Below are 22,387 nucleotides of genomic sequence, written 5' to 3' on the forward strand. Positions count from 1 at the left end.
TGAGTCTTGATGATGACCTGAAATAGTTCTTGCAGTTGTCTTGGTAAGATTTTTGGAAGTTGCTGGGCATTGCATCCTTCCTCGGGCTGAAAGAGAGTGACTGGCCCAATGTCACCCATCTGGCTTCATGCATAAGACTACAACTTCAGTCTCCCAGTTTTTAGGTTGGTGTTTTAATAATTGCACAAAACTGGCTTTCTGTCAGTATACTTACAATAAAATAAAATAATAAAATTTCAACAAATGAATAATATGCTTCTTTCAGGCCTGTTTTCTGAGATAGATAATGACAATCTTTTGACATTAAAAAGATACAGATTTTGTTTAGAAGAGTGACTCTGCCTAAGAAATTTGCAGCTCAGTGTTCTAGACTATTTTTTTTCCAATGTGATATACTAATTTCCAGAAAGTCTTTAATAGAGTGGAGTTTAATTAAAAGGATAGGATTCAATACTGGTAAGTGGAATTACACTCACATATTCCTTTCCTCTGCACACATTGTTGTTGTTGTTTTTAACTGCATTAAACCAATCTCCAGGGACATATTCATTTTTCCTGCCATGATTTGAAATAAATATCAATTTTGAACGATAGCATTGCCAAAATTCTGATGTAGTCTCATAAAAGTAGTTTTCCTCGTGTCTGTCTCTGAAAATTTCCAACTTTCCAGAACTGAAGTTTCCTCTTTCTGTGACTTCTGTTAACAGAAGCTTAATTGGATCTCACTAAATTATTTACCTGATTGTCTTTGGCATTCCATTGCACCCCAAATTGATTAATAACTTTGATATTATCAGGTGTTCCAAGAAAACAGTTAAAACACTTTGATCACCAACTGAGAAAACGCTTCCTATTTGCCGAACAACCTATTTTTAGATCAATCCAATTCCTCTGTAACATTTACTGACATGAGAGAGAATTGGCTTTTCAGTTCTTTCCTTAGTCAATCATCTACAAAAAAAGAAAAATGTGTCAGGCTTACTTTCTTAATGTGTATTTTCCTTGTTCTTTTCTGCAGATGATCATAGTCGAGTGAAACTAAGACCTTTACCAGGAAAAGATTCAAAGCACAGCGACTACATTAATGCCAATTATGTTGATGTAAGTTGTTTTGTTCCTTCCTCAGCTCTCTTGAGAAATCTTGTCCCTCAGAAGAAACAGAAACTCTTAATGCATGCAGAACTTTTCATTTTTCAATTTCAACTCCAAACTCCTCAAACATTCAGTAGAAAAGAGCTCTGCTCCGGAGAGGTATACATTATTAATATGATTGCTATTGCAGATACTTTTATCTTACATACTATTGTGATTTCCTTTGAAGGGTTACAACAAAGCGAAAGCCTACATTGCCACCCAGGGCCCTTTAAAGTCAACATTTGAAGATTTTTGGAGAATGATTTGGGAGCAAAACACTGGAATTATTATCATGATTACAAATCTTGTGGAAAAAGGAAGAGTAAGTGGAATAGCCTACATTTATTACCATAAGATGTTTCTCAGTTCTGTGAAAATTCTGCGAGATGTGTGATCTTTTTTTCAGTTTTGTTAAGGAGTTGCATTGGTTTCATTGTAAGGTAAACTGTAATAATAAATCACTATTTGAAGCAGATCTCATTTCTGCTCATGGGTAACCTCTAACAGACACAGCATGAAAGTAATTTATTTCCTGCATAACACAGTATTTAATTAATATAACCAACACCATTTGCCAGGAGTTCCTAAGTGGACCAGCAGGGGAGAGGAGAGAAGAGGGTTCCATGCAAGGTTAGGCGAGTGTGCTATAATAATAATAATAATAATATACAGTTGCAATTGTGGTTTGGTTTTTATTTACAACAATAGGTCTATATGTCCATCACCTGTTCTTTTAACTGCTGACATTTTTACAAATCACCATGAGTCTAAATGCATTTAGCAACATTAATGACGATGACATTCAATACCAAAACAAATAGCTACATTTACCACAGTAACAGAAAACGCATATTAAAGAGAGACTTGAGTCTGAGACACTATATTATTTTTCTAAGCTCATTTATGGAATGTAGGATTAAACCAAGGTTTCATTCTAAGTCACTCTCATACTTATGATATCATCTGATACTGGGTTTTTATTTTTTTATTAACAAATTATTCTGGAAACAATGCACTGTATCATAAGTAGGCACAAAGCTAAACAAAAAACACATTGTCAGGGAAATATGTATACTTGCATTTGTGAGGCTTCTGAATGTATCCTGATTACCAAAAAGAGCTTGGGTTTCCTGGATATTTAGATATTAGCATTCTTAACAGTATTTTTTTTCTTATAACTCTGAAAAAAGAAACAATCTGAAAAGGTTTATCATCAGTACTTGAACTCAATTTTTTCTGCATCCTTTTTTTTTTTTTTTTGGTAAAGTTCATTCTCCTGAATTGAAAAGAATATTATGATATACAGTGAAAATGTTTGATATATCAAAAAGGGGAAATTACAGAACACGGTTCTGAGTGTCATTCATTCTGAAGTTGCTGTGCAACTATAATTGGTTTCTAACTGATTTGCAAACTAAGCTTTCCCATGTAGTCAGCTTTGAAATTAAAAAATTAAAAAATAGTAAGCATTCCAAAACCTGATCTCACGCATGCAACTCCATGCGAGTACACACATCCGCCACTCACACATATGGAGCTGTGCACACAAGCATGAATGTCTGCCAGTCACGCAAATGGAACTCCGCACACACACACACTCACCCACCACTTGCGTGACTGGTTCCAAACTGGCTGCGGGCCGGTAGCGGGCCGCAGCCCAGGGGTTGGGGACCTCTGTCTTAAAAGAACAACGGGACAAAAAAGAAGGTTCACTAGCTAACATTGACTGAACTGGGTTGCTGCTAGAAAAAGAAATTTTAAAAAACCACTTCCAAAATTTTTGTAGCTCATGTAAAACAAGACCTAGAGAACTAAGTTTGAAGCTGGTACATTCCAGTTCAATTCCAGACATTGTCTTCATTTTTATATATACTCTTATCATTCCATAAAAATTATAATCGATACAATTCATAGTAGCATTGGAAAACAACATGCACAAATAAAAGCCAGACAAATGACAAAATATATGCAAATATAAGACATTAACAAAAATTAAATTAGACCAGGACTGATGAATTTGTGTAAAAGTATATCAGATAATCTATATTATGAACAATATTTCACAAATAATGTCCTAACAATTGTTACATGTAATAACCTATCCATAAAAATACAATCCTTAACAAAGGGTTAAAAAAACATAATTTTTCCAGAACAACTAAAAAAGAGAATATAGCTCTTTTATTCAACCAGATCTCTGATTGAATCCTCCTTAATTCAGTGTCCTCTGGCATCACACAGACTTTTAACATTTTATGTTATTCTTCTTTCCTCAGAGAAAATGCGACCAATATTGGCCAACTGAAAACAGTGAGGAATATGGCCATATCATTGTCACACTGAAGAGCACAAAAGTACATGCTTGCTACACTGTCCGCCGCTTCACAGTCAGGAATGCAAAAATGAAAAAAGTGAGCAATATCATTACACTACGTTGGTTCAAAAATAAATGTCCATTTGGGATGTCGCTACTGAGTGTGACTCATTCATACATACACTATTGTTAGTGTATTGAAGATTATTGTGATCGTGAGACTCTCTACAGTGTACAATGAAGCTAAGAATGTTTAATGGCTGTTGTAATGAGTACAATAATTGAAATTACAAGTGAATGAAAAAGAAAATAGTTTATCAACATCTTTATTTTCAAATTTGATACTGTTGAACAAGGAATTTATATTAGACATCATAAATTACTGTAATGGTTTTCTGAGGGGGCTCAACATCAACAATAAGCAAATTAAACAAACAAGATTATGTCTGAGTTTTGTTAGATTTTTAAAATGTATAAAAATTGCCCAATAGTTTACATACATTTCCTATCAATCCAATCATTATAGTCAAGGATTACAGAGATTGTAGTCCAGTAACTTTGGGAGGACCAATTTTTACAACTCTTAAATTCAAGTGAAATACAGCTATGAACCTGAAAGACATAGATCAGTTTTATCTTACTCAGTTGCATTTTGGAGGAGACAATTTTCAATTCATGTCAGGCTGTAAGAACTTACTTGAAACTATCGCTTATAAACTGTCCAATAATGTGAAATTACATAGCAGGTTGCCTTGTAAAGCAAAGTGCATCTCAATTATTAGATAATAGTATTATATTAGATTTTACAAGCCTTTTTCACATAAAATCCTTAAATTATAGCACCATTGAGTTTATTCTGCTTTGGTGTGTCCAGACAGATCTGAACAGGAAAGGAAAAATGTGAACACAAAGAAACCTTGATGTTAATTAATATTAATATTTTCTACTTGTATGTTTCGTGACTTCCGGATCAAAAGGGGAATCCCAAAGGACGTCAAAACGAAAGGACAGTCATTCAGTACCATTACACACAGTGGCCTGACATGGGAGTACCTGAATATGCACTTCCCGTGCTGACATTTGTGAGAAGATCCTCTGCAGCCAGAACTGCTGAGATGGGTCCAGTAATTGTACATTGCAGGTATGTTTGGACCAGGGGTGGGTTCTACTTATCTTTACTACTGGCTCGCAATGGGATCGCGTGCACACACGCACTTCACTCACACGCGCCTTGCTTCTGCACATGCGCAGATCTCCGATGATGACATTTGGGGCAGTGGGTGGGGACTCCCGATGGTTTTACTACCAGTTCTTGCAAACTGGTCCGAACCAGGGGCAACCCACCACTGGTTTGGACATTGTCAATCCATTCTTGTTGACAACATAGAATGGATCACGGATGTCAAACTCACCACCTCATGTGATATCACATGACGTATCGTGACTTTTTTGCCTTTGCATCGCTAGGGTGGGCATGGCCTGCACATGATGCATCCGGCCCGCAGGACGCCAGTTTGACACCCCTAGTGTAGATTAATAGGGGGAGGGCCTTCTCTATGGGGGCACCTATTGTCTGGAATGAGCTCCCCCCCGGAGATACGAAGGATCCCGGACCTGCACACCTTCCGCCGCGCTGTGAAGACCTTTTTATTCCACCAGGCAGGCTTGGCCTAATCCTTTCCCTCTTTTTTAATATGTAAATTTTAATCTGTTTTAAATTATTGGGGTGTTTTAATTTGTCAGGGCCAAAACTATTTAATTCGATTTTATCTGGTTTTTTAAATTTTTTGTATTTATGTATTTTATTGTTTGGCTGTTCACCGCCCTGAGTCCTTCGGGAGTAGGGCGGTATACAAATCAAATAAATAAATAAATAAATAAATAAATAAATAAATAAATATAATAATAATAATAATAATAATAATAATAATAATAATAATAATAATAATAATAATAATAATATACAGTTGCAATTGTGGTTTGGTTTTTATTTACAACAATAGGTCTATATGTCCATCACCTGTTCTTTTAACTGCTGACATTTTTACAAATCACCATGAGTCTAAATGCATTTAGCAACATTAATGACGATGACATTCAATACCAAAACAAATAGCTACATTTACCACAGTAACAGAAAACGCATATTAAAGAGAGACTTGAGTCTGAGACACTATATTATTTTTCTAAGCTCATTTATGGAATGTAGGATTAAACCAAGGTTTCATTCTAAGTCACTCTCATACTTATGATATCATCTGATACTGGGTTTTTATTTTTTTATTAACAAATTATTCTGGAAACAATGCACTGTATCATAAGTAGGCACAAAGCTAAACAAAAAACACATTGTCAGGGAAATATGTATACTTGCATTTGTGAGGCTTCTGAATGTATCCTGATTACCAAAAAGAGCTTGGGTTTCCTGGATATTTAGATATTAGCATTCTTAACAGTATTTTTTTTCTTATAACTCTGAAAAAAGAAACAATCTGAAAAGGTTTATCATCAGTACTTGAACTCAATTTTTTCTGCATCCTTTTTTTTTTTTTTTGGTAAAGTTCATTCTCCTGAATTGAAAAGAATATTATGATATACAGTGAAAATGTTTGATATATCAAAAAGGGGAAATTACAGAACACGGTTCTGAGTGTCATTCATTCTGAAGTTGCTGTGCAACTATAATTGGTTTCTAACTGATTTGCAAACTAAGCTTTCCCATGTAGTCAGCTTTGAAATTAAAAAATAGTAAGCATTCCAAAACCTGATCTAAAATTGAAACTCAGTAATCATAGAACAACTAGAAAGCAAATTTGAATCATCCTGAGTTTTTCACTAGTAGAGAAATAGCTTCCATATACTGTATTTCCTCTGCAGGGCTGGTTCCTCCCTGAAAATCGCATTAATATGCGCTGTGACATAGGAAGATCCCTAAATGTGAGGTGAAGGCTGTGATGAAAGAGTATTTTGTTAGCGTGCAAATAAAGATCTTAGAGAAGAAAGATAAAGGAAGAGAGAGGCACTTGACAGTTGAACATAAGAGAAAGAGAAAGAAAACACAAGACATTTTTATCTTCAAAGAAAAATCTTGAAGTCCTTCTGGCAAAGTAAACATTTAATCAACCACAGAGAGGTTTATTGGTTGAAGTAATACAATTTATACTAGAACCATTTACATGTATCATTTGGAGTGCTGGCAATGAGATCTCTAAAGGATATAAACCTAGGATACCTTAAGCCATTTTGTCAAAATTCCCCAGAGAACTTGGTTTCACCACCAAAGCATATGCCAGGATGCCAATTTTGGGATTACTCCCAGCATCCTGAGCCATATCCTATTCCATTTGAAGACATTCAGGTTGAACATTGCTTACAGCACTTCCATGGTTGCTATGAAAATTAGGAATAGTGTCGAGGCATTCTTTCTTAATGTTTAATTATGTTTTCTGCTGCTTTATTTCTTTTCTTTTGATTGGGGTTTAGTGCTGGTGTTGGCAGGACTGGTACCTACATTGTAATAGACAGTATGCTGCAACAAATAAAAGACAAAAGCACAGTTAATGTCTTGGGTTTCCTGAAACACATCAGGACACAGCGCAACTACCTCGTCCAGACGGAGGTAAGAATCAGAAACATATTCATTGTCATTCCTGCAGTCAGTTGCTATCAACTAAATTTTGTTATATGAAGTTTGATTGTTGCACTTAATACTAAAATAACACAATTTCCAGATTAAATTTTTTGAGTGTGTCTTCGTTTTGCATATGTATGTATGTATGTATGTATGTATGTATATATAATCATTATGTGCAGGGGTGGGCTTCAGATCCTTTAGCAATGGGTTCGCTGCCCCATTGCTGGGTGGGCGTGGCCACAGTGGGCATGGCCTAGTTGGCCGCCTGCGCCACGATGGGGGGGCGTTTTTTTTGCCCTCCCCAGGCTCCAGAGGCTTTCCTCGAGCCTCTGGGAGGGCGAAAACTGCTTCCCCCAGGGTCCGGAACCTCTGGTAGGCTCATTCTTTGCCCTCCCAGACACTCCATGCGGCCACTGCACTTACCTGGAATGATGAACGGGCTGCGTGGAGACTCAGGGGAGGGGAGGGGTGGGCAAGGCCAGCCAGGGGTGGCATTTGGGGGTTTGTCAAACCTTGGCTAGAGGATTGGCCAAACCCTGCCGCGCCCCCAGGAGCCCACCCGATTATGTGCCATCAACTTAATGTTGATTCTTAGTGACCACATAGATATACACATCCATACTTATAAATGAGTTTATTCAGAGAGATTATATTTCATTTTCAGCCAGTCCTTAATTTACAACCATTCCTTTATTGATCCTTTAAACTTACAGCTGCACTGAAAAAAAGTGATTTATGACTGTTTCTCACATTTAAAACCATTAAAACTTCCCTGCAGTCATGAAATCAAAATTTGAGTGCTTAGCAATCAGCATATATTTACAATGGTTGCAGCATCCCAAGGTCATGTGATCACCATTTGAAACCTTTCCAGATGGCTTCCAACAAGCAAAGTCAATAGGTGAAGCCAGAGTCCCTTAACAATCATGAGATTCCCTTAACTGCAGTGATTCATTCAACAACCACAGCAATCATGGTCATAAATTTAGGCACAACTTATTTAACAATTGCATTGTCTAGGAACAGAATTTTGAATTCCAACTTTGGTCATCATATGTAAAAGTCAGAATAAACTTAAGTGCTTAATAAATTATTTGGGATGAAGTTGGGGGGACAATATACAGACCTCAAATTTCAACACTTTAAATATTGTCAAGATTGATTTTATTTGCATTATTTGAAATGCACAGCCCTTTTAGAAAGGTTAGAGAGAAAAGTTGATAGAAGTCATCCCATAATTCTACTTTTTTAAACTCATAACTCTATTTTACTTAGATCAAAGTAAACGGAGAGAGGCGATTTATGTTAGACACAATGGAAGAAATATTACAGATGTTGGGGGAAAAGGTATCAATCAGAGGAGAAAAACAGAAGGAAAAATGCTCCGGAAATAGAATCATCAAAGATATGTAGATAATATTTGGTCCAAGGTTGTTGCAAATAACCTGTCTTGCATGACTCAAAAGCACTTGCATTTCATTCAGAACAGAGTCCATACATGCCCATCTCTCTTTGTTTCTCTTAGGAGCAGTATGTTTTCATTCATGATGCCTTGTTGGAAGCCATTCTCGGGAAAGAGACTGAAGTTTCTGCCAATCAGCTACATAGCTATGTCAACAGCATTCTCATACCTGGCATTGGAGGCAAGACTCGACTAGAGAAACAGTTCAAGGTAAATTTTGACCTTCACTGCTTGGATCTGATCAAAGTAGTTCAAGTTTATACCTACATCGCATCGCACTCATGTCAGAAGCACCGAGACACTTCTGGGTTGAAAGGATTAGCCGGTGACATCACCGTTGCCTGGGAGACACCCAGTTAGGGACCCCTTTCATGACCCCGGCAGGATTTGGAGCGAAGGAACCCCACCCGATGACAGCACTAGCGTCTCAAACATGGACTTGCAAATTTCCAACCCAGTGTCCTAACTACACAAGCAAGAGGGAAAAGGGTAGAATTTACTTTGTGTGTGCAATGTTATTAACTAAAATAGGTTACATTAAGCTTCTCAAATACTTAACATACCATATTTTTCGGAGTATAAGACGCACCTACCTTTTTTGGTGAGGAAAAAAGAAAAAGAAATCTCCCTCTGCCTCTGCGCAATTTTGCCTCGTTGCAGTAAACAGCCTGCTTTACTTTCATTTTTGTTTTCAGCATAGCTTGATTAGCACAAGGGGAAAAAAATCTGCTCCAGCAATTTACCTCTTTGCAGCAAGCAGCAGAGCCCTGCGCAAAACATCTGAGAGCAAATCAGCTGAGAGTCGGGAGACCGATCCAATCAACTTGTGCTAATTAGGTTGTGCTGAATCTGAAAGGAGCTGCTTTTTCTTGCTGTTTGCTTGCAAGGAGGTAACTGCTATGAGGCAGAGCCAAAGAGTGGGGGCCAGTGGGTGGACGGGGCTACGTTCAGTGTATAAGACGCACCTAAATTTTCAACCCCTTTTAGGGGGGAAAAAGGTGTGTCTTATATTCTGAAAAATACGGTAATCGATACAATGTCTTATTGTATCCAAAAATTGCACATCATCATAAACATCAGTCTTTTGCTCTTCTGCTATCATCTGGGGGCAACACAGCATGCATTCTTCCTACCAATGGAATGATATAGATAATCCTTGCTTAAGGACCACAATTGGGATTGGCAACTCCATTGCTCAGTGATGCTGTCTCCGAGTGAAGCATCACATGACCATGAGATGCTTATAATGTCACTTCCCATTTGATCGTTAAGCAAGACATCATGTGATTGCAACTTGCAATTTTACCACCAGCTTCTCCATTGACTGCTAGTTGTGAAGTCCACAAGTGGCAATCACATGACCATGGGAATGCCTGTCAGTTGTAAAGTACTCAAATGTCGATCATGTGCCCGCAGGCCATAAAGTTGCTTTTTCAGACAGTCATTATGTGAGGTCTACCTGTACAGTATTGCAACTGTATACTTTTTAGTATAGATAGTATAAAAAGATACTTTTTTAAAAAAAAAGAGTTTCACAGTCACTTCCTTGAAGTTTGGAAAAAGTCAAACAGATATTTACTATTCATTCACAACACATACTGGCTGCCTAAAATTGCCTACAAGGTAAGATTTAGGCATAGATATAATTTCACCCATCCAATGATCTTGTCCATATCATCACAGAATTTACAGAATTTCACAGAAAATACCAAATGTGTTTATCCGGATCAGTCAGCTATGGAATCATTTGCAAGGGGCTTAATATGCAAAGTGTTCCACAAATTGGTCACTATTCATTTTGCACAATGGATAAATTACAAAATTTATCTGACAAACGAAATACATTATTCTAAGTAAGATGGGAGGGGGTCATTTCAACCCTGAGCTACAAATATTCTCTTTTATTGATATCCTAAATAAATTGATATTAATTGCAATGTTTAAGATTCCCAGTAACAGTAAGTAGGAAGAAAAATTTGTCAAGAGCAGCTTTGTTTAATGTTTTACAAAATAAAAGGTTTTACTTTCAAGGGACATGTTTTTGTTGTACATGTTTTCACTTTATATCTTCAGGAAAAGCTAAGCTGAACTTGTCAAACTAAGATGAAATCAAATTTCATTTATTTAAAAATGAAAATTATATAGGCAAGAACCAATAAATATTTGTATAAATAATTTTAATGCAGAATGTTTGATTATTTTTAGCATTCTGAATTCTTTTAACAGTGACAATACATGTTGGTTTTCTAAGCATTCTTTTTTCCCCCCAGAAATAGAAAAGTATATGCAGGTTTATGTTTTATAAGACCGATCAAGAATTAATCTTGTTCCTTTTCTGTTTAAATTTTGCAGCTGGTTATGCAATGCAATGCAAAATACATAGAATGCTTTAGTGCCCAAAAAGATTGCAACAAAGAGAAGAACAGAAACTCATCAGTAGTGCCATGTAAGATCTCATCTTTGAATTTGATTCTTGCTCTGCATAAATTCATTCCACTAACTGTTAAAGTATATTTGCATTAAGTGGAACAGGAAATGAATTCAATTGCTTTATATTCCAGAGTCAAGGTTGACTAGAACTCTTCTATAAACCTGCATACAGACCAAACACCAATACTTGAATTTGAAATGCCTGATTAAAAGTTGGCTTGTGCCAAATACTTTTGGTTTTAACCAAAATAGAATAGCTCTGGAACACTTATACTGTAGCATAATTCAGTTACACTGGTCCTTGCATAAAGTAAAGAACTGCTAATGATTTTCATAAATTCTAAAAGCATTCTAGTAAAGAGATGCAGTCTTCCAGGGATGGTCTACATACAGTTTCCTGAAAACGTTTCCAGAGCAAAAAATGTTCAGTTGAACATGGACAGGGCACCCCAACAGGGTTTGGGTTTTTTTGAGGTACAGTGGAAAGGGTGGGGTTGTTTGTGCTGATGATAATGCTGGGTATGTACGTCTACGAGGCAGGCAACAGATAGTCTGGATTTTTTTTTAACTGATTCCACAGGCTGAAAAAGTTTGAAAATCCTTGTTTTCAATGAGGTTCATGGAGTAAATTAGTTTTCATTGGGTGGTTTTGACAATAGAACAGAGTACAAGTAAGATTTTATTTCAGAAATTACGTTTTCACTTGAATTTTTTATCGATTTAATCTGTGTTATTTTATCATCCAAATCAGATCCTGGGAAAACTAGATTTTGTTAAAATAATCCCACTGTGATGATTAAGATCTATTTGACATATAATTTATTTGTTTGATGCTGCAGCTGAGCGAGCAAGGGTAGGACTAGCACCATTACCTGGCATGAAGGGAACTGATTATATTAATGCCTCGTATATCATGGTAAGATAATAATCATTTATGTTTAAGTAAACCCAGAGAAAACAACCAAATATTCAATTGTTCTGTCTCTATAGATTGTTCTGTCTTGTATTCCATTAAAAAATATGTTTCCTTTGCTTAATAAGAGATCTGTATTGAGCATTATAGATTTCTGCATACAATTTTTTAAAAAAATTAGTTTGCATAAATTAAAAATTAAGGCAGTCTGTCCTATGCCCCTTGGAAGCAGTAGTTAAAAAGTTATTTCAACCCTATAGGAATTGATTGTATGTTCAAAAATAATAAATTATGCCAGTTATCTAGGCTTAATATGTTCACTATTGTTCTACATGTCTCATTTTAAACTGCTTACAGTTGTTAGATTGAAATAGCTGTCAGGGTTCCAACCAATGCCCTAATAAAATCAGGAGCCTCAAGCTATAGTGCAAGAAAAATCCAGTTATTTATTAGGAGCGCCATGTCGATAAGACCTAGGTGAAGCAGCTCTGACTTCACCCACTGTGTACCTTGCCTCTACTCTGTTGCCCCCTCCCCCCCAAGGTGTGTGACACATTCACATTCCCCAACGAAGCAATTTCACGGGTCATAGAAGTCATTCCGTCCGGCCGTTGTGGGTCTCTGTGGAGATGGCCTTGACTTCAGCTGGCAAGGATATGTTTTGTTTTGACTGAGGTGTGAATTCCTCGGTGCAGTTTCCCATCCCGCTGCCTATGGCAATTCGGGAGCAGATCAGGAAAAGCTTCGCGAGTTGACAGTAGCATTGAAAACCAAGTGATACATAAGCAATAAATTCTAGTGCAGGAATCTGTGTAAAAATATGCTAAATGACACTTAATCAAAAAGTGATTTGTTCCTATTATTTGAAAACAATAGTTCCCCTATTTATTTCTTTAAAGTACAGTTGATCATGTTAGCATATATTCTGAAATTTATAATTTCTGGTAGAATCCATTCACTTAAGAATACCACATTTATAGTTTTCTTTAAAGTTTATTTTAAAATTTTATATGGCAGAAAGAGAGAGAGAGAGAGACTGAGACTGACTGACTGACTGACTGACTGACTGACTGACTGACTGACTGACTGACTTTGGGATGGCTAAGAATAATCCATATAAAAACAACATTACAAAACCTCTACAAACAAAACAAAAACACAAGTAAAATAATATATAATGTTCTTCAGTATTGTTATTCAGATAAATTAACCAGTAATTTTTGTTAAAATTTAGCAATTTAATTATTTTTGTCTTCACCCAAAGTGATTAATGTTTCAAAACTATTCCATTCATGCTGGTTGTTTCTTTTAAAGGGCTACTATCGGAGCAATGAGTTCATCATAACACAGCACCCCCTGCCACATACAACTAAAGACTTCTGGAGAATGATCTGGGATCACAACGCACAGATCATTGTCATGCTTCCAGATAACCAGAGTTTAGTAAGTTATTTCATTTCATATGCTGCATATTCGTATGGTAGCCCAATAAGAAACAATCAGGTTATTTACCTACTCCTCCCTCTATTTCAATGAAAATTATAGCCAAACAATACAATTTTGTAATCCAGATTATGCAGAGAAGTTTGGGAGCATCTGGGAAAAAGATAGCTGAGCACAGGAAAATTTGTACTTCTTTCAGCAACAGTATATGAAATTGATATGTAATTGATATTACATATCAAGCAGCAATAAGGAATATCTACTGATGTTTTACATGAAAATATTTTTTAAAAAACTTAAAATTTTGAAACAACACCTAAATGGCTTTATAGATAGAAAACAAATAAGATAATTGTATTTTACAGCAATACCTGGCATATGGCGTTATGGAACAATACATAATTATATATTGGTACCTGTATTTCTGGGAAAATGTTACCCATTTAAATGTGGATCATATATAGATGTTGTAAAATTACAGGTTATAAGATTTGCTGTGATGTGCCTATTAAATGAAGTTTTGATCTGGTGAATTCTACCTGTTTAAAGATTAAAGCAATATATTCCAAATGTCTTCCGTTTGATTCAATTGTCTTCAGGCAGAAGATGAGTTTGTATACTGGCCAAGCCGGGAAGAATCCATGAACTGCGAGGCATTTACCGTCACCCTTATCAGCAAGGACCGGCTGTGCCTCTCTAACGAGGAGCAGATCATCATCCATGACTTTATCCTTGAGGCTACTCAGGTATGTACAACATCTTCCAGAGGTGAATCTGAAGTCTGCTTGCCATTCAAACTCCTGCTGATGTTGGTTAATATTCGAGATGAATGATTTGGAATGGGATACGGACAGATGTCTGTCTTTGGTCACGAAGGTCTTAATATCATTTTCTTCCTTCTCAGAGATTGTTTCTATAGTATCCCAATTTTGCCTGCGGAATGCCATTTCCATAGAAAGCTATAATATTGAAGCTTTTACTTAAGAACTAAGCATGAAATGACTTCTCAAACAAAAACACAGCAGGTTTGAGGTCCCAGGTTTTTTAAAAAAAAATGTTTTTAAAACTTTCCTTTAGAAATGTTATGAGGTATACTCACTAGCTGTTCTGCCAGATCCTGTAGAGAGCAATTTAATTGGTAATTTGTCCTACATGGGATTGAGATAAAGCAACAGTCAGGTTTTGGTTCAAATGTTAATATTCCTCGTTAGTAAATTTAGATTTACTAAAATGTTTTCCACATTCCATGCAATTTTGGAATATATGCTACAATGAAGAAATTACTTCTAATTATTAGCCGTTCAGTCATCTCAAATCACAAATGAGTGATATATACATTTATATAATGCTTTCTATAAAAGAAACTGAGCTCATATTGATTTTTTTTTAAAAAAAGAAAGACATTTGGAACGGCTACAGAAAAGCTAAGCTGTTGTTTCAAAAATATTTAACACGTTTTGTTATGTTCTGCAGCAAAATGCCAGGATGTCTTTTTCTTTGGATCTTCAGGGCTGCCACACTTGATGCTATGGGAAACTGGGAGGGGGGATTGCATGAGTGGTGGAGATATCTAGCCATAATAACATTCCTTTCTCAGAGAGTCAAGGACATCTTGTCCTGCACCTGGAGTGGCATGACTGAGAGGCATCTCCAGTTGGGACGGTGCATTGATTGGACCATGTGATGGACATGTTGGGTGCAGGGGGAGGGACTTGGACATTCTTTTGGGTGGGGAAAACCTAGAAGCTTTCAGATTTGGGTTTTCCCAGAGGTGCCAATATGACATCTCTAATACAATGGAACTTTGAGAAACGTCTAGCCTCGGAGTCTTCTTTCGTTGGGGGTGTTACTTGGAACCCTGACAATATGTATGGATCTTTAGCTGACTGATTATTTGACATTTGGGACTAATATACTGTATAATCAAGTGCTACTTCTATGTTATTATTTTATTTTTAATTAGGAGTCCTTAGTGCTCTCTGAGCTTGTTTTTTTTTTTTCTTGCAGACATTGCATTACCCAAACTAGTTAACATTATCAGTGTATTGTTATCTAGTTTGAGCAATGAAACATCTGGAAGGAAACAACCAAATTCAGAGAGCAGCAAGGACCTCTCATTTCCACCCTGAGTTACAAATCTTTATTTTATTTTTAAATAATTAAAACATAACACGGTTCCTTATTTTGTTAGTTGATTTGCCTTTTGTGTTTCTTGCAATGGTGTAATAAATAATTGCATCTGGATGTTCACACGTAATAAATATGCAGTATGAGTGTAATCTAGCCATCCTAATTGTCTAGATATTATATTTGGACTCAGCATACAGTAGATTTAAGGACATGCAACATCCTTAAGAGGAATTTGATGCAGAAATGTCACCTAAATTTTAGAAAATAGGGTATGAGCAACTTCAGTGATATCACTATAACAACTGGAGTATATCCCCCAAAGTTTATTTATTTATTTATTGGTTCGATTTATATGCCGCCCTTCTTCAGAGACTCAAGGCAGTTTACAATGCGTTAAGCAATAGCCTTCATACTTTTGTATATACCTGCTTAGTAGGGCTTTCGGCCCCCCCTAAACGGTGTTCTTTTTTATACAAAGTCAGCTTATTGCCCCCACAATCCGGGTCTTCATTTTATCTACCTCGAAAGGATGGAAGGCTGAGTCAACCTTAAGCCTGGTGAGATTTGAACTTGCAGTAATTGCAGGCAGCTGGTGCTACTTAACAGCACTTTAGTCTGCTGCGCCACCAAGGCTCTTGATGAGCAAAGAGCGGTCATAACAACCATTAGATGCTACTAAGAATCACCTTTTTTTCTTTCTAGTAATATTGGGGAAGAGTTAAAAAAAAAGATTTTTACAACACAGTAGCATTTTCTATATATATATATACAGTCAGGTCCAGAAATATTGGGACATCGACACAATTCTAACATCTTTGGCTCTATACACCACCACAAGGGAGTTGGAATGAAACAAACACAATGTGCGTTAACTGCAGACTGTCAGCTTTAATTTGAGGGTATGTACATCCAACTCAGGTGAACGGTGTAGGACTTACAGCAGTTTGTATATGTACCTCCCACTTGTTAAGGGACCAAAAGTAATGGGACAGAATAATAATCATAAATCAAACTTTCCCTTCTTAATACTTGGTTGCAAATCCTTTGCAGTCAATCACAGCCTGAAGTCTGGAACGCATAGACATCACCAGACGCTGGGTTTCATCCCTGGTAATGCTCTGCCAGGCCTCTACTGCAACTGTCTTCAGTTCCTGCTTGTTCTTGGGGCATTTTCCCTTCAGTTTTGTCTTCAGCAAGTGAAATGCATGCTCAATGGGATTCAGGTCAGGTGATTGACTTGGCCATTGCATAACATTCCACTTCTGTCCCTTCAAAAACTCTTTGGTTGCTTTTGCAGTATGCTTTGGGTCATTGTCCATCTGCACTGTGAAGCACCATCCAATGAGTTCTGCAGCATTTGGCTGAATGTGAGCAGATAATATTGCCCGAAACACTTCAGAATTCATCCGGCTGATTTTGTCAGCAGTCACATCATCAATAAATACAAGAGAACCAGTTCCATTGGCAGCCATACATGCCCATGCCATGACACTACCACCACCATGCTTCACTGATGAGGTGGTATGCTTAGGATCATGAGCAATTCCTTTCCTTCTCCATACTCTTCTCTTCCCATCACTCTGGTACAAGTTGATCTTGGTCTCATCTGTCCATAGGATCTTGTTCCAGAACTGTGAAGGCTTTGTTAGATGTTGTTTGGCAAACTCTAATCTGGCCTTCCTGTTTTTGAGGCTCACCAATGGTTTACATCTTGTGGTGAACCCTCTGTATTCACTCTGGTGAAGTCTTCTCTTGATTGTTGACTTCGACACACATACACCTACCTCCTGGAGAGTGTTCTTGATCTGGCCAACTGTTGTGAAGGGTGTTTTCTTCACCAGGGAAAGAATTCTTTGGTCATCCACCACACTTGTTTTCCGTGGTCTCCCAGGTCTTTTGGTGTTGCTGAGCTCACTAGTGCATTCCTTCTTTTTGAGAATGTTTCAAATAGTTGTTTTGGCCACGCCTAATGTTCTTGCTATCTCTCTGATGGATTTGTTTTGTTTCTTCAGCCTAATGATGGCTTGCTTCATTGATAGTGACAGCTCTTTGGATCTCATCTTGAGAGTTGACAGCAACAGATTCCAAATGCAAATAGCACACTTGAAATGAACTCTGGGCCTTTTATCTGCACATTGTAATTGGGGTAATGAGGGAATATCACACACCTGGCCATGGAACAGCTGAGAAGCCAATTGTCCCATTACTTTTGGTCCCTTAACAAGTGGGAGGCACATATACAAACTGCTGTAAGTCCTACACCGTTCACCTGAGTTGGATGTACATACCCTCAAATTAAAGCTGACAGTCTGCAGTTAACGCGCATTGTGTTTGTTTCATTCCAACTCCATTGTGGTGGTGTATAGAGCCAAAGATGTTAGAATTGTGTCGATGTCCCAATATTTCTGGACCTGACTCTGTACAACTGATGAGATTGGAACATTCTTTAGCAACATACATGAATTCATTTCTGATTTCTTGGAGAGATAAATACTTGTTCTTCCTCCATCAAAGGATTGCTGTTAAGTAATGTGGTTGTAAAGGATCCAGGGGACTCCTATGGGAGAAGTTATCTTCTGTGCTCCTCTACTTAAGACAGGGTAGTCAAAGTATATGCTGTCCATTGGGGAAATGGGAGTTGATTCTCATTGTTTCACTTCCTTACTGGCGTTTTAAATCCTAATATTATTATCTGGGTTTTTTCCTTTCCTTCCTTTTTTTCCTTTGTGCCGCTGGACAACACTTTGAAGGCAGGGGGTGGGGATTGGATCGGGGAAAATAAGGCTGGTCTGTAGCAGAAACTTGTAAAAGGAACCATCTTAGCATCTCCTTCCAAAAAAAATATTGAAAAATATATATACTGTTGGGGCTGAAGGTATAAAATTTAGTTATTTCAACTGTAGAAATGTAATTAAAATGGTCAATAGTTGGGCTGATTTTTATTTCAGGATGATTATGTTTTGGAAGTTCGCCACTTTCAGTGCCCCAAATGGCCAAATCCAGATGCCCCAATCAGCAGTACCTTTGAGCTTATCAATATAATCAAGGAAGAGGCCTTAACAAGAGATGGCCCAACCATCATTCATGATGAGTATGTATATTCACTGAGTTAATTTTTATAAAGATTGGAAAAAATATAAGAAATATAAAATCTTGTGAATTTTCATCTAGCAGGGAGGTGAAAGGTATTATTGACTTCTCTAGGAATATTAGAATTGTTTTTAAAGTTTCATAAATATTCTTCTGTATCCAATTTACTACAAATAGAGTGGTTTTTAAATGTTTTTATTGTTCCATGACTTACAAAGCTATAATATTAGAGATATTTTTCCAATTTGCTTTAAGACATGGCTAATTTTAATGTTCATCTAGTTTGTAGTCATTTGACTGAGCTTGCCATGTTAAAAATTGTTTCAAAATTAGCTTAGTTATTGATTTGAGCATTTTGTCAGACCCCCCCAAAAAATCAAACTTGTTTTTAACAGTGCAAGGTTATCTCTTTGGTAAATCCTTTCTAGTATTTGTTATATTCACTGAAGTTTATTTTCATGTTTTAAGGTATAATTTCAGTTTTTAATTGCATTCTGAGGAAATGTAGCAGAAAATATATTTTTCCATATGTGCCCCCATCCTTATCATCCCTTGTTTTATTCCTTCGAGAATAAATACTTGACAAAAACTCAGGGGGAAATCCAAGAAAAATTAAAGTTGACATAAGAGACATAAAAGTTTCCGTTCAGCATGATAAGACATACCCTGGATCTTTTATAGGAAATAAAATTATTTTTTGGTTTTGCAGGTATGGAGCAGTGGCAGCTGGAACATTATGTGCTCTGACTACCCTGTCTCAGCAACTGGAGAATGAAAATGCTGTTGATGTTTTCCAGGTGGCAAAAATGATCAATCTGATGAGGCCTGGAGTATTTACAGACATTGTAAGTTTGGGAAAGATAGTTGTGGTTTACAAAGAAATCATTCAACAAAAAATAAGAACAATTGAAATCTTTGCATAGGATTCTAAATTCTTGTCATATTGGTTCAAATATATTATTTTTTAAATTATATTCTGTTGGCTCTTCAGAGTCATTTCATGTAAGATGGGTGGCTGTACAAATATGATACATAAATATTTTTCTCCTGCTTTTCTTGTGGGATTTCGCCATGTGATGTTGCCTAGTCATATGCACAGCTGAACTGTGAAATTGTGCTCTTTTTCCATTAATGGATCCAAGAGTCGCTTTGCAGAGTGAGATGGGCAGCAAATAAATTTAATAGTACATAAATGTAATTATTATTACTTAAATATAATTATTTAAGCATAATTTATTCTCCCATAATTTATTCTGAAGGCTCTTCTACTTTTCTACTGAAAGAAGTTCCGTCTTATAAAATAATTGGATTCTATCCTAAGAGCTATTCTTCACCAATATGGAACTTTAGGGACTTTGTAGGGCAGGGGTGTAAAACTCGATTTCATTGAGGGCCGCATCAGGGTTGTGTTTGACCTCAGGGGCCAGAGGGTCAGCGTGGCCAACTCAACATCACTCATCTTGGGGGTGCCTGTGGTGGCCCGAGCGCTCTGCCAGCGAAAATGGAGCTCAGGAGAGCCACGTGCGGCTCTTGCGAGCTCAGTTTTCACTGGCAGAGGGTTACAGGAGGCCCTCCCGAGGTTTTTGCCATTTTTGCTGTCAGAGGCACTACGGGTTGGTCCTTCGCTGTTCCCAGGGCGGTCCTGTGGGCCAGATCTAAGCACTACGTGGGTTGGATCTGGACCGCAGGCCTTGAGTTTGACACCCCTGCTATAAGGTGAACATACCTTCTCTTTCATATTATCCTGTAGAGGCTTTTTATTGGAGACTTCATGCATGCAAGCAAGCAGTCTTGTTCAATGGCAGGACAAGATCAATTTATACATGCCCTAATTAATGATTGAAGGTGAATGGAAACACACTGAAGAAAATTGTGATGTATTACAGTATAGTTTTACATAAATTATTTTAAAAAATGAAAGACAAACCATTGCCCCATTTTGAGGAGTGTTACACCATAATGTAAAGCTTACTGAGTTGTATGAAGAGTAAAAAAACAAACCCATCTTTGGGCTCCAACTGGAATCTTAACAGGCAAAACTGAATCACCTGGAAAATCCAATCTGGACATAAAATAAAACATAGCAACATGGACATTTCTACTGGCCCTTTGGGTGGCACATGTGATACTGCAGTGATTGCCTGTTTGCTTCTGGGTCCAATTCAGTTGGTCATTACAGGTAGTCCTCCACTTACAATAGTTCATTTAGTGACCATTTGACCATTTGAAGTTACACCAGCACTGAAAAAAGTCAAATATAACTGTTTTTCATACTTACCACCATTGCAGCAACCCCCATGGTCATGTGATCAAAATTTAGACATGAAATTTAGGAAGTGAAGATTGCCCCCACATTCTGCTACCTGGCCCGGAGCTCCAGTGGGGCATGCACTTTGAGGGTAGCTGACAGGGTAGAGAAGATCCTCACTCCCAAGTTGCCCATTGTCTTGGGTTTTTGCTTTCCTATTTAATTCTTCCAATTCTGTCTTGTATTACCTTTTTATTTTATTATATTATAATACAGAGTTGCTGTATCAATAAGGTCTGGCATAAAAATTTAATTAATAAATAAAAACCTTCTGCTTGCTTAAACCTTAGGTAGTTTTAACACCTTTTGATCTTTTTAATTCCAGGACCAGTACCAATTTCTTTACAAAGCAATGCTAAGCCTGATCAGCACTAAAGAAAATGGAAATGGCCCCATGGCAATGGACAAAAATGGTGTTGTTATGGCCAGTGAAGAATCAGATCCTGCAGAAAGTATGGAATCTCTTGTCTAAAAGGAATACTTAAAGGCACTTAATTTGTGGAATTTCTGAAGACTGAACTTTTTGAGGCCTTTTTTGCCAGACTCTAGGTTATACAATAACCCAATTACTTTTTTACACTGATAAAAAGTTTTGATATTTATTTTTGCCATTTTACGTCTTAATGGTATCCTACTGAGCATTTGCACCTCTGTTTATTTCACACAGTGAAACACAATTTTATCTAGTTTGCACTATATGATCAGTGTTAACTGCCTGTAGAGATATAATACAAAAGAAAACAAACAAATCCTGATGACATTCCATGACAACACTACTTATTAGTTGAAATACCATGATGTTTAATTAATTCTCATAAGCCTTGGCTTTACAATCTTGGATGCTAGGCCAGAGAAATATTTTTTATTCACATTAAAAAAATGCTGTACCCTTGACATATTCCAATATTCATTGTTTAATTTGCATACTGTTATAGTTCTTTTGTTTTCCAGTAACATGGATGAGTAGTGTTCTTCATTTTCTCTCAAGCTAGTGATCGCTAGATAAATTTTGGAAAGCTACTGAAATTCAGTTTAACAGTTGCTCTGCATTGTCTGGAATTCCTCTTTTGACTTCATAAAGTTCAATGAAGTGTTTTCTATGAAACACATAAAATTATATTCCCAAAATGCAAAGCAACTCAGATTTGTGATTCAATTTCAGATCTCGAATTTATACTTTCATTAATCCCCAGGTGTTTTTAATCGCATTCTCATTTCAAGAAAATATTTTGATCATATTTCCACGATGAACAAGTTAATTACAGTGCAACAATGTTCAATCAGATCATTTTATTCCAAAAGTATTTAGCAATATTTCCAATTCATATACAATTCACATTACATGTATAGTTCCTTAAGTTTCTGGAACGGAACCACTGTCTTTACAGTATGTTATATGATGGAGAAAAGAATTTCTTAATTTCATAGCTGTTAGATGCCGTTTTTACAGGTGTGTAATTTTCATACTCTAGTGCTAAAACGTACTGATCCATATTACTGGTGAAGCGATCTAATAAAAAAACTACCTA

General features: G+C 36.8%; 1 protein-coding gene across 2 annotated transcripts in view; it reads left to right on the forward strand.

The window, feature by feature from the left end:
• The window catches only part of PTPRG (protein tyrosine phosphatase receptor type G), a 759,142-nt gene extending 737,812 nt beyond the window's left edge, over nucleotides 1-21,330 (forward strand). For both annotated transcript variants that reach the window (XM_070936839.1, XM_070936840.1), the window contains 13 exons: nucleotides 1,019-1,101; nucleotides 1,322-1,456; nucleotides 3,411-3,544; nucleotides 4,416-4,589; nucleotides 6,932-7,067; nucleotides 8,608-8,754; nucleotides 10,897-10,990; nucleotides 11,814-11,890; nucleotides 13,202-13,330; nucleotides 13,930-14,076; nucleotides 18,409-18,551; nucleotides 19,260-19,395; nucleotides 21,184-21,330. In XM_070936839.1, the coding sequence (XP_070792940.1) occupies nucleotides 1,019-1,101; nucleotides 1,322-1,456; nucleotides 3,411-3,544; nucleotides 4,416-4,589; nucleotides 6,932-7,067; nucleotides 8,608-8,754; nucleotides 10,897-10,990; nucleotides 11,814-11,890; nucleotides 13,202-13,330; nucleotides 13,930-14,076; nucleotides 18,409-18,551; nucleotides 19,260-19,395; nucleotides 21,184-21,330 (1,682 nt within the window). The remainder of the gene's footprint in view (nucleotides 1-1,018; nucleotides 1,102-1,321; nucleotides 1,457-3,410; nucleotides 3,545-4,415; nucleotides 4,590-6,931; nucleotides 7,068-8,607; nucleotides 8,755-10,896; nucleotides 10,991-11,813; nucleotides 11,891-13,201; nucleotides 13,331-13,929; nucleotides 14,077-18,408; nucleotides 18,552-19,259; nucleotides 19,396-21,183) is intronic.
• Nucleotides 21,331-22,387: the final 1,057 nt, after the last annotated feature.

The sequence above is a fragment of the Pituophis catenifer genome, unplaced genomic scaffold (genome assembly GCF_029215685.1).
Source record: "Pituophis catenifer annectens isolate HBS135680 unplaced genomic scaffold, rPitCat1.0.hap2 SCAF_2, whole genome shotgun sequence".
Classification (NCBI taxonomy): Eukaryota; Metazoa; Chordata; class Lepidosauria; order Squamata; family Colubridae; genus Pituophis; species Pituophis catenifer.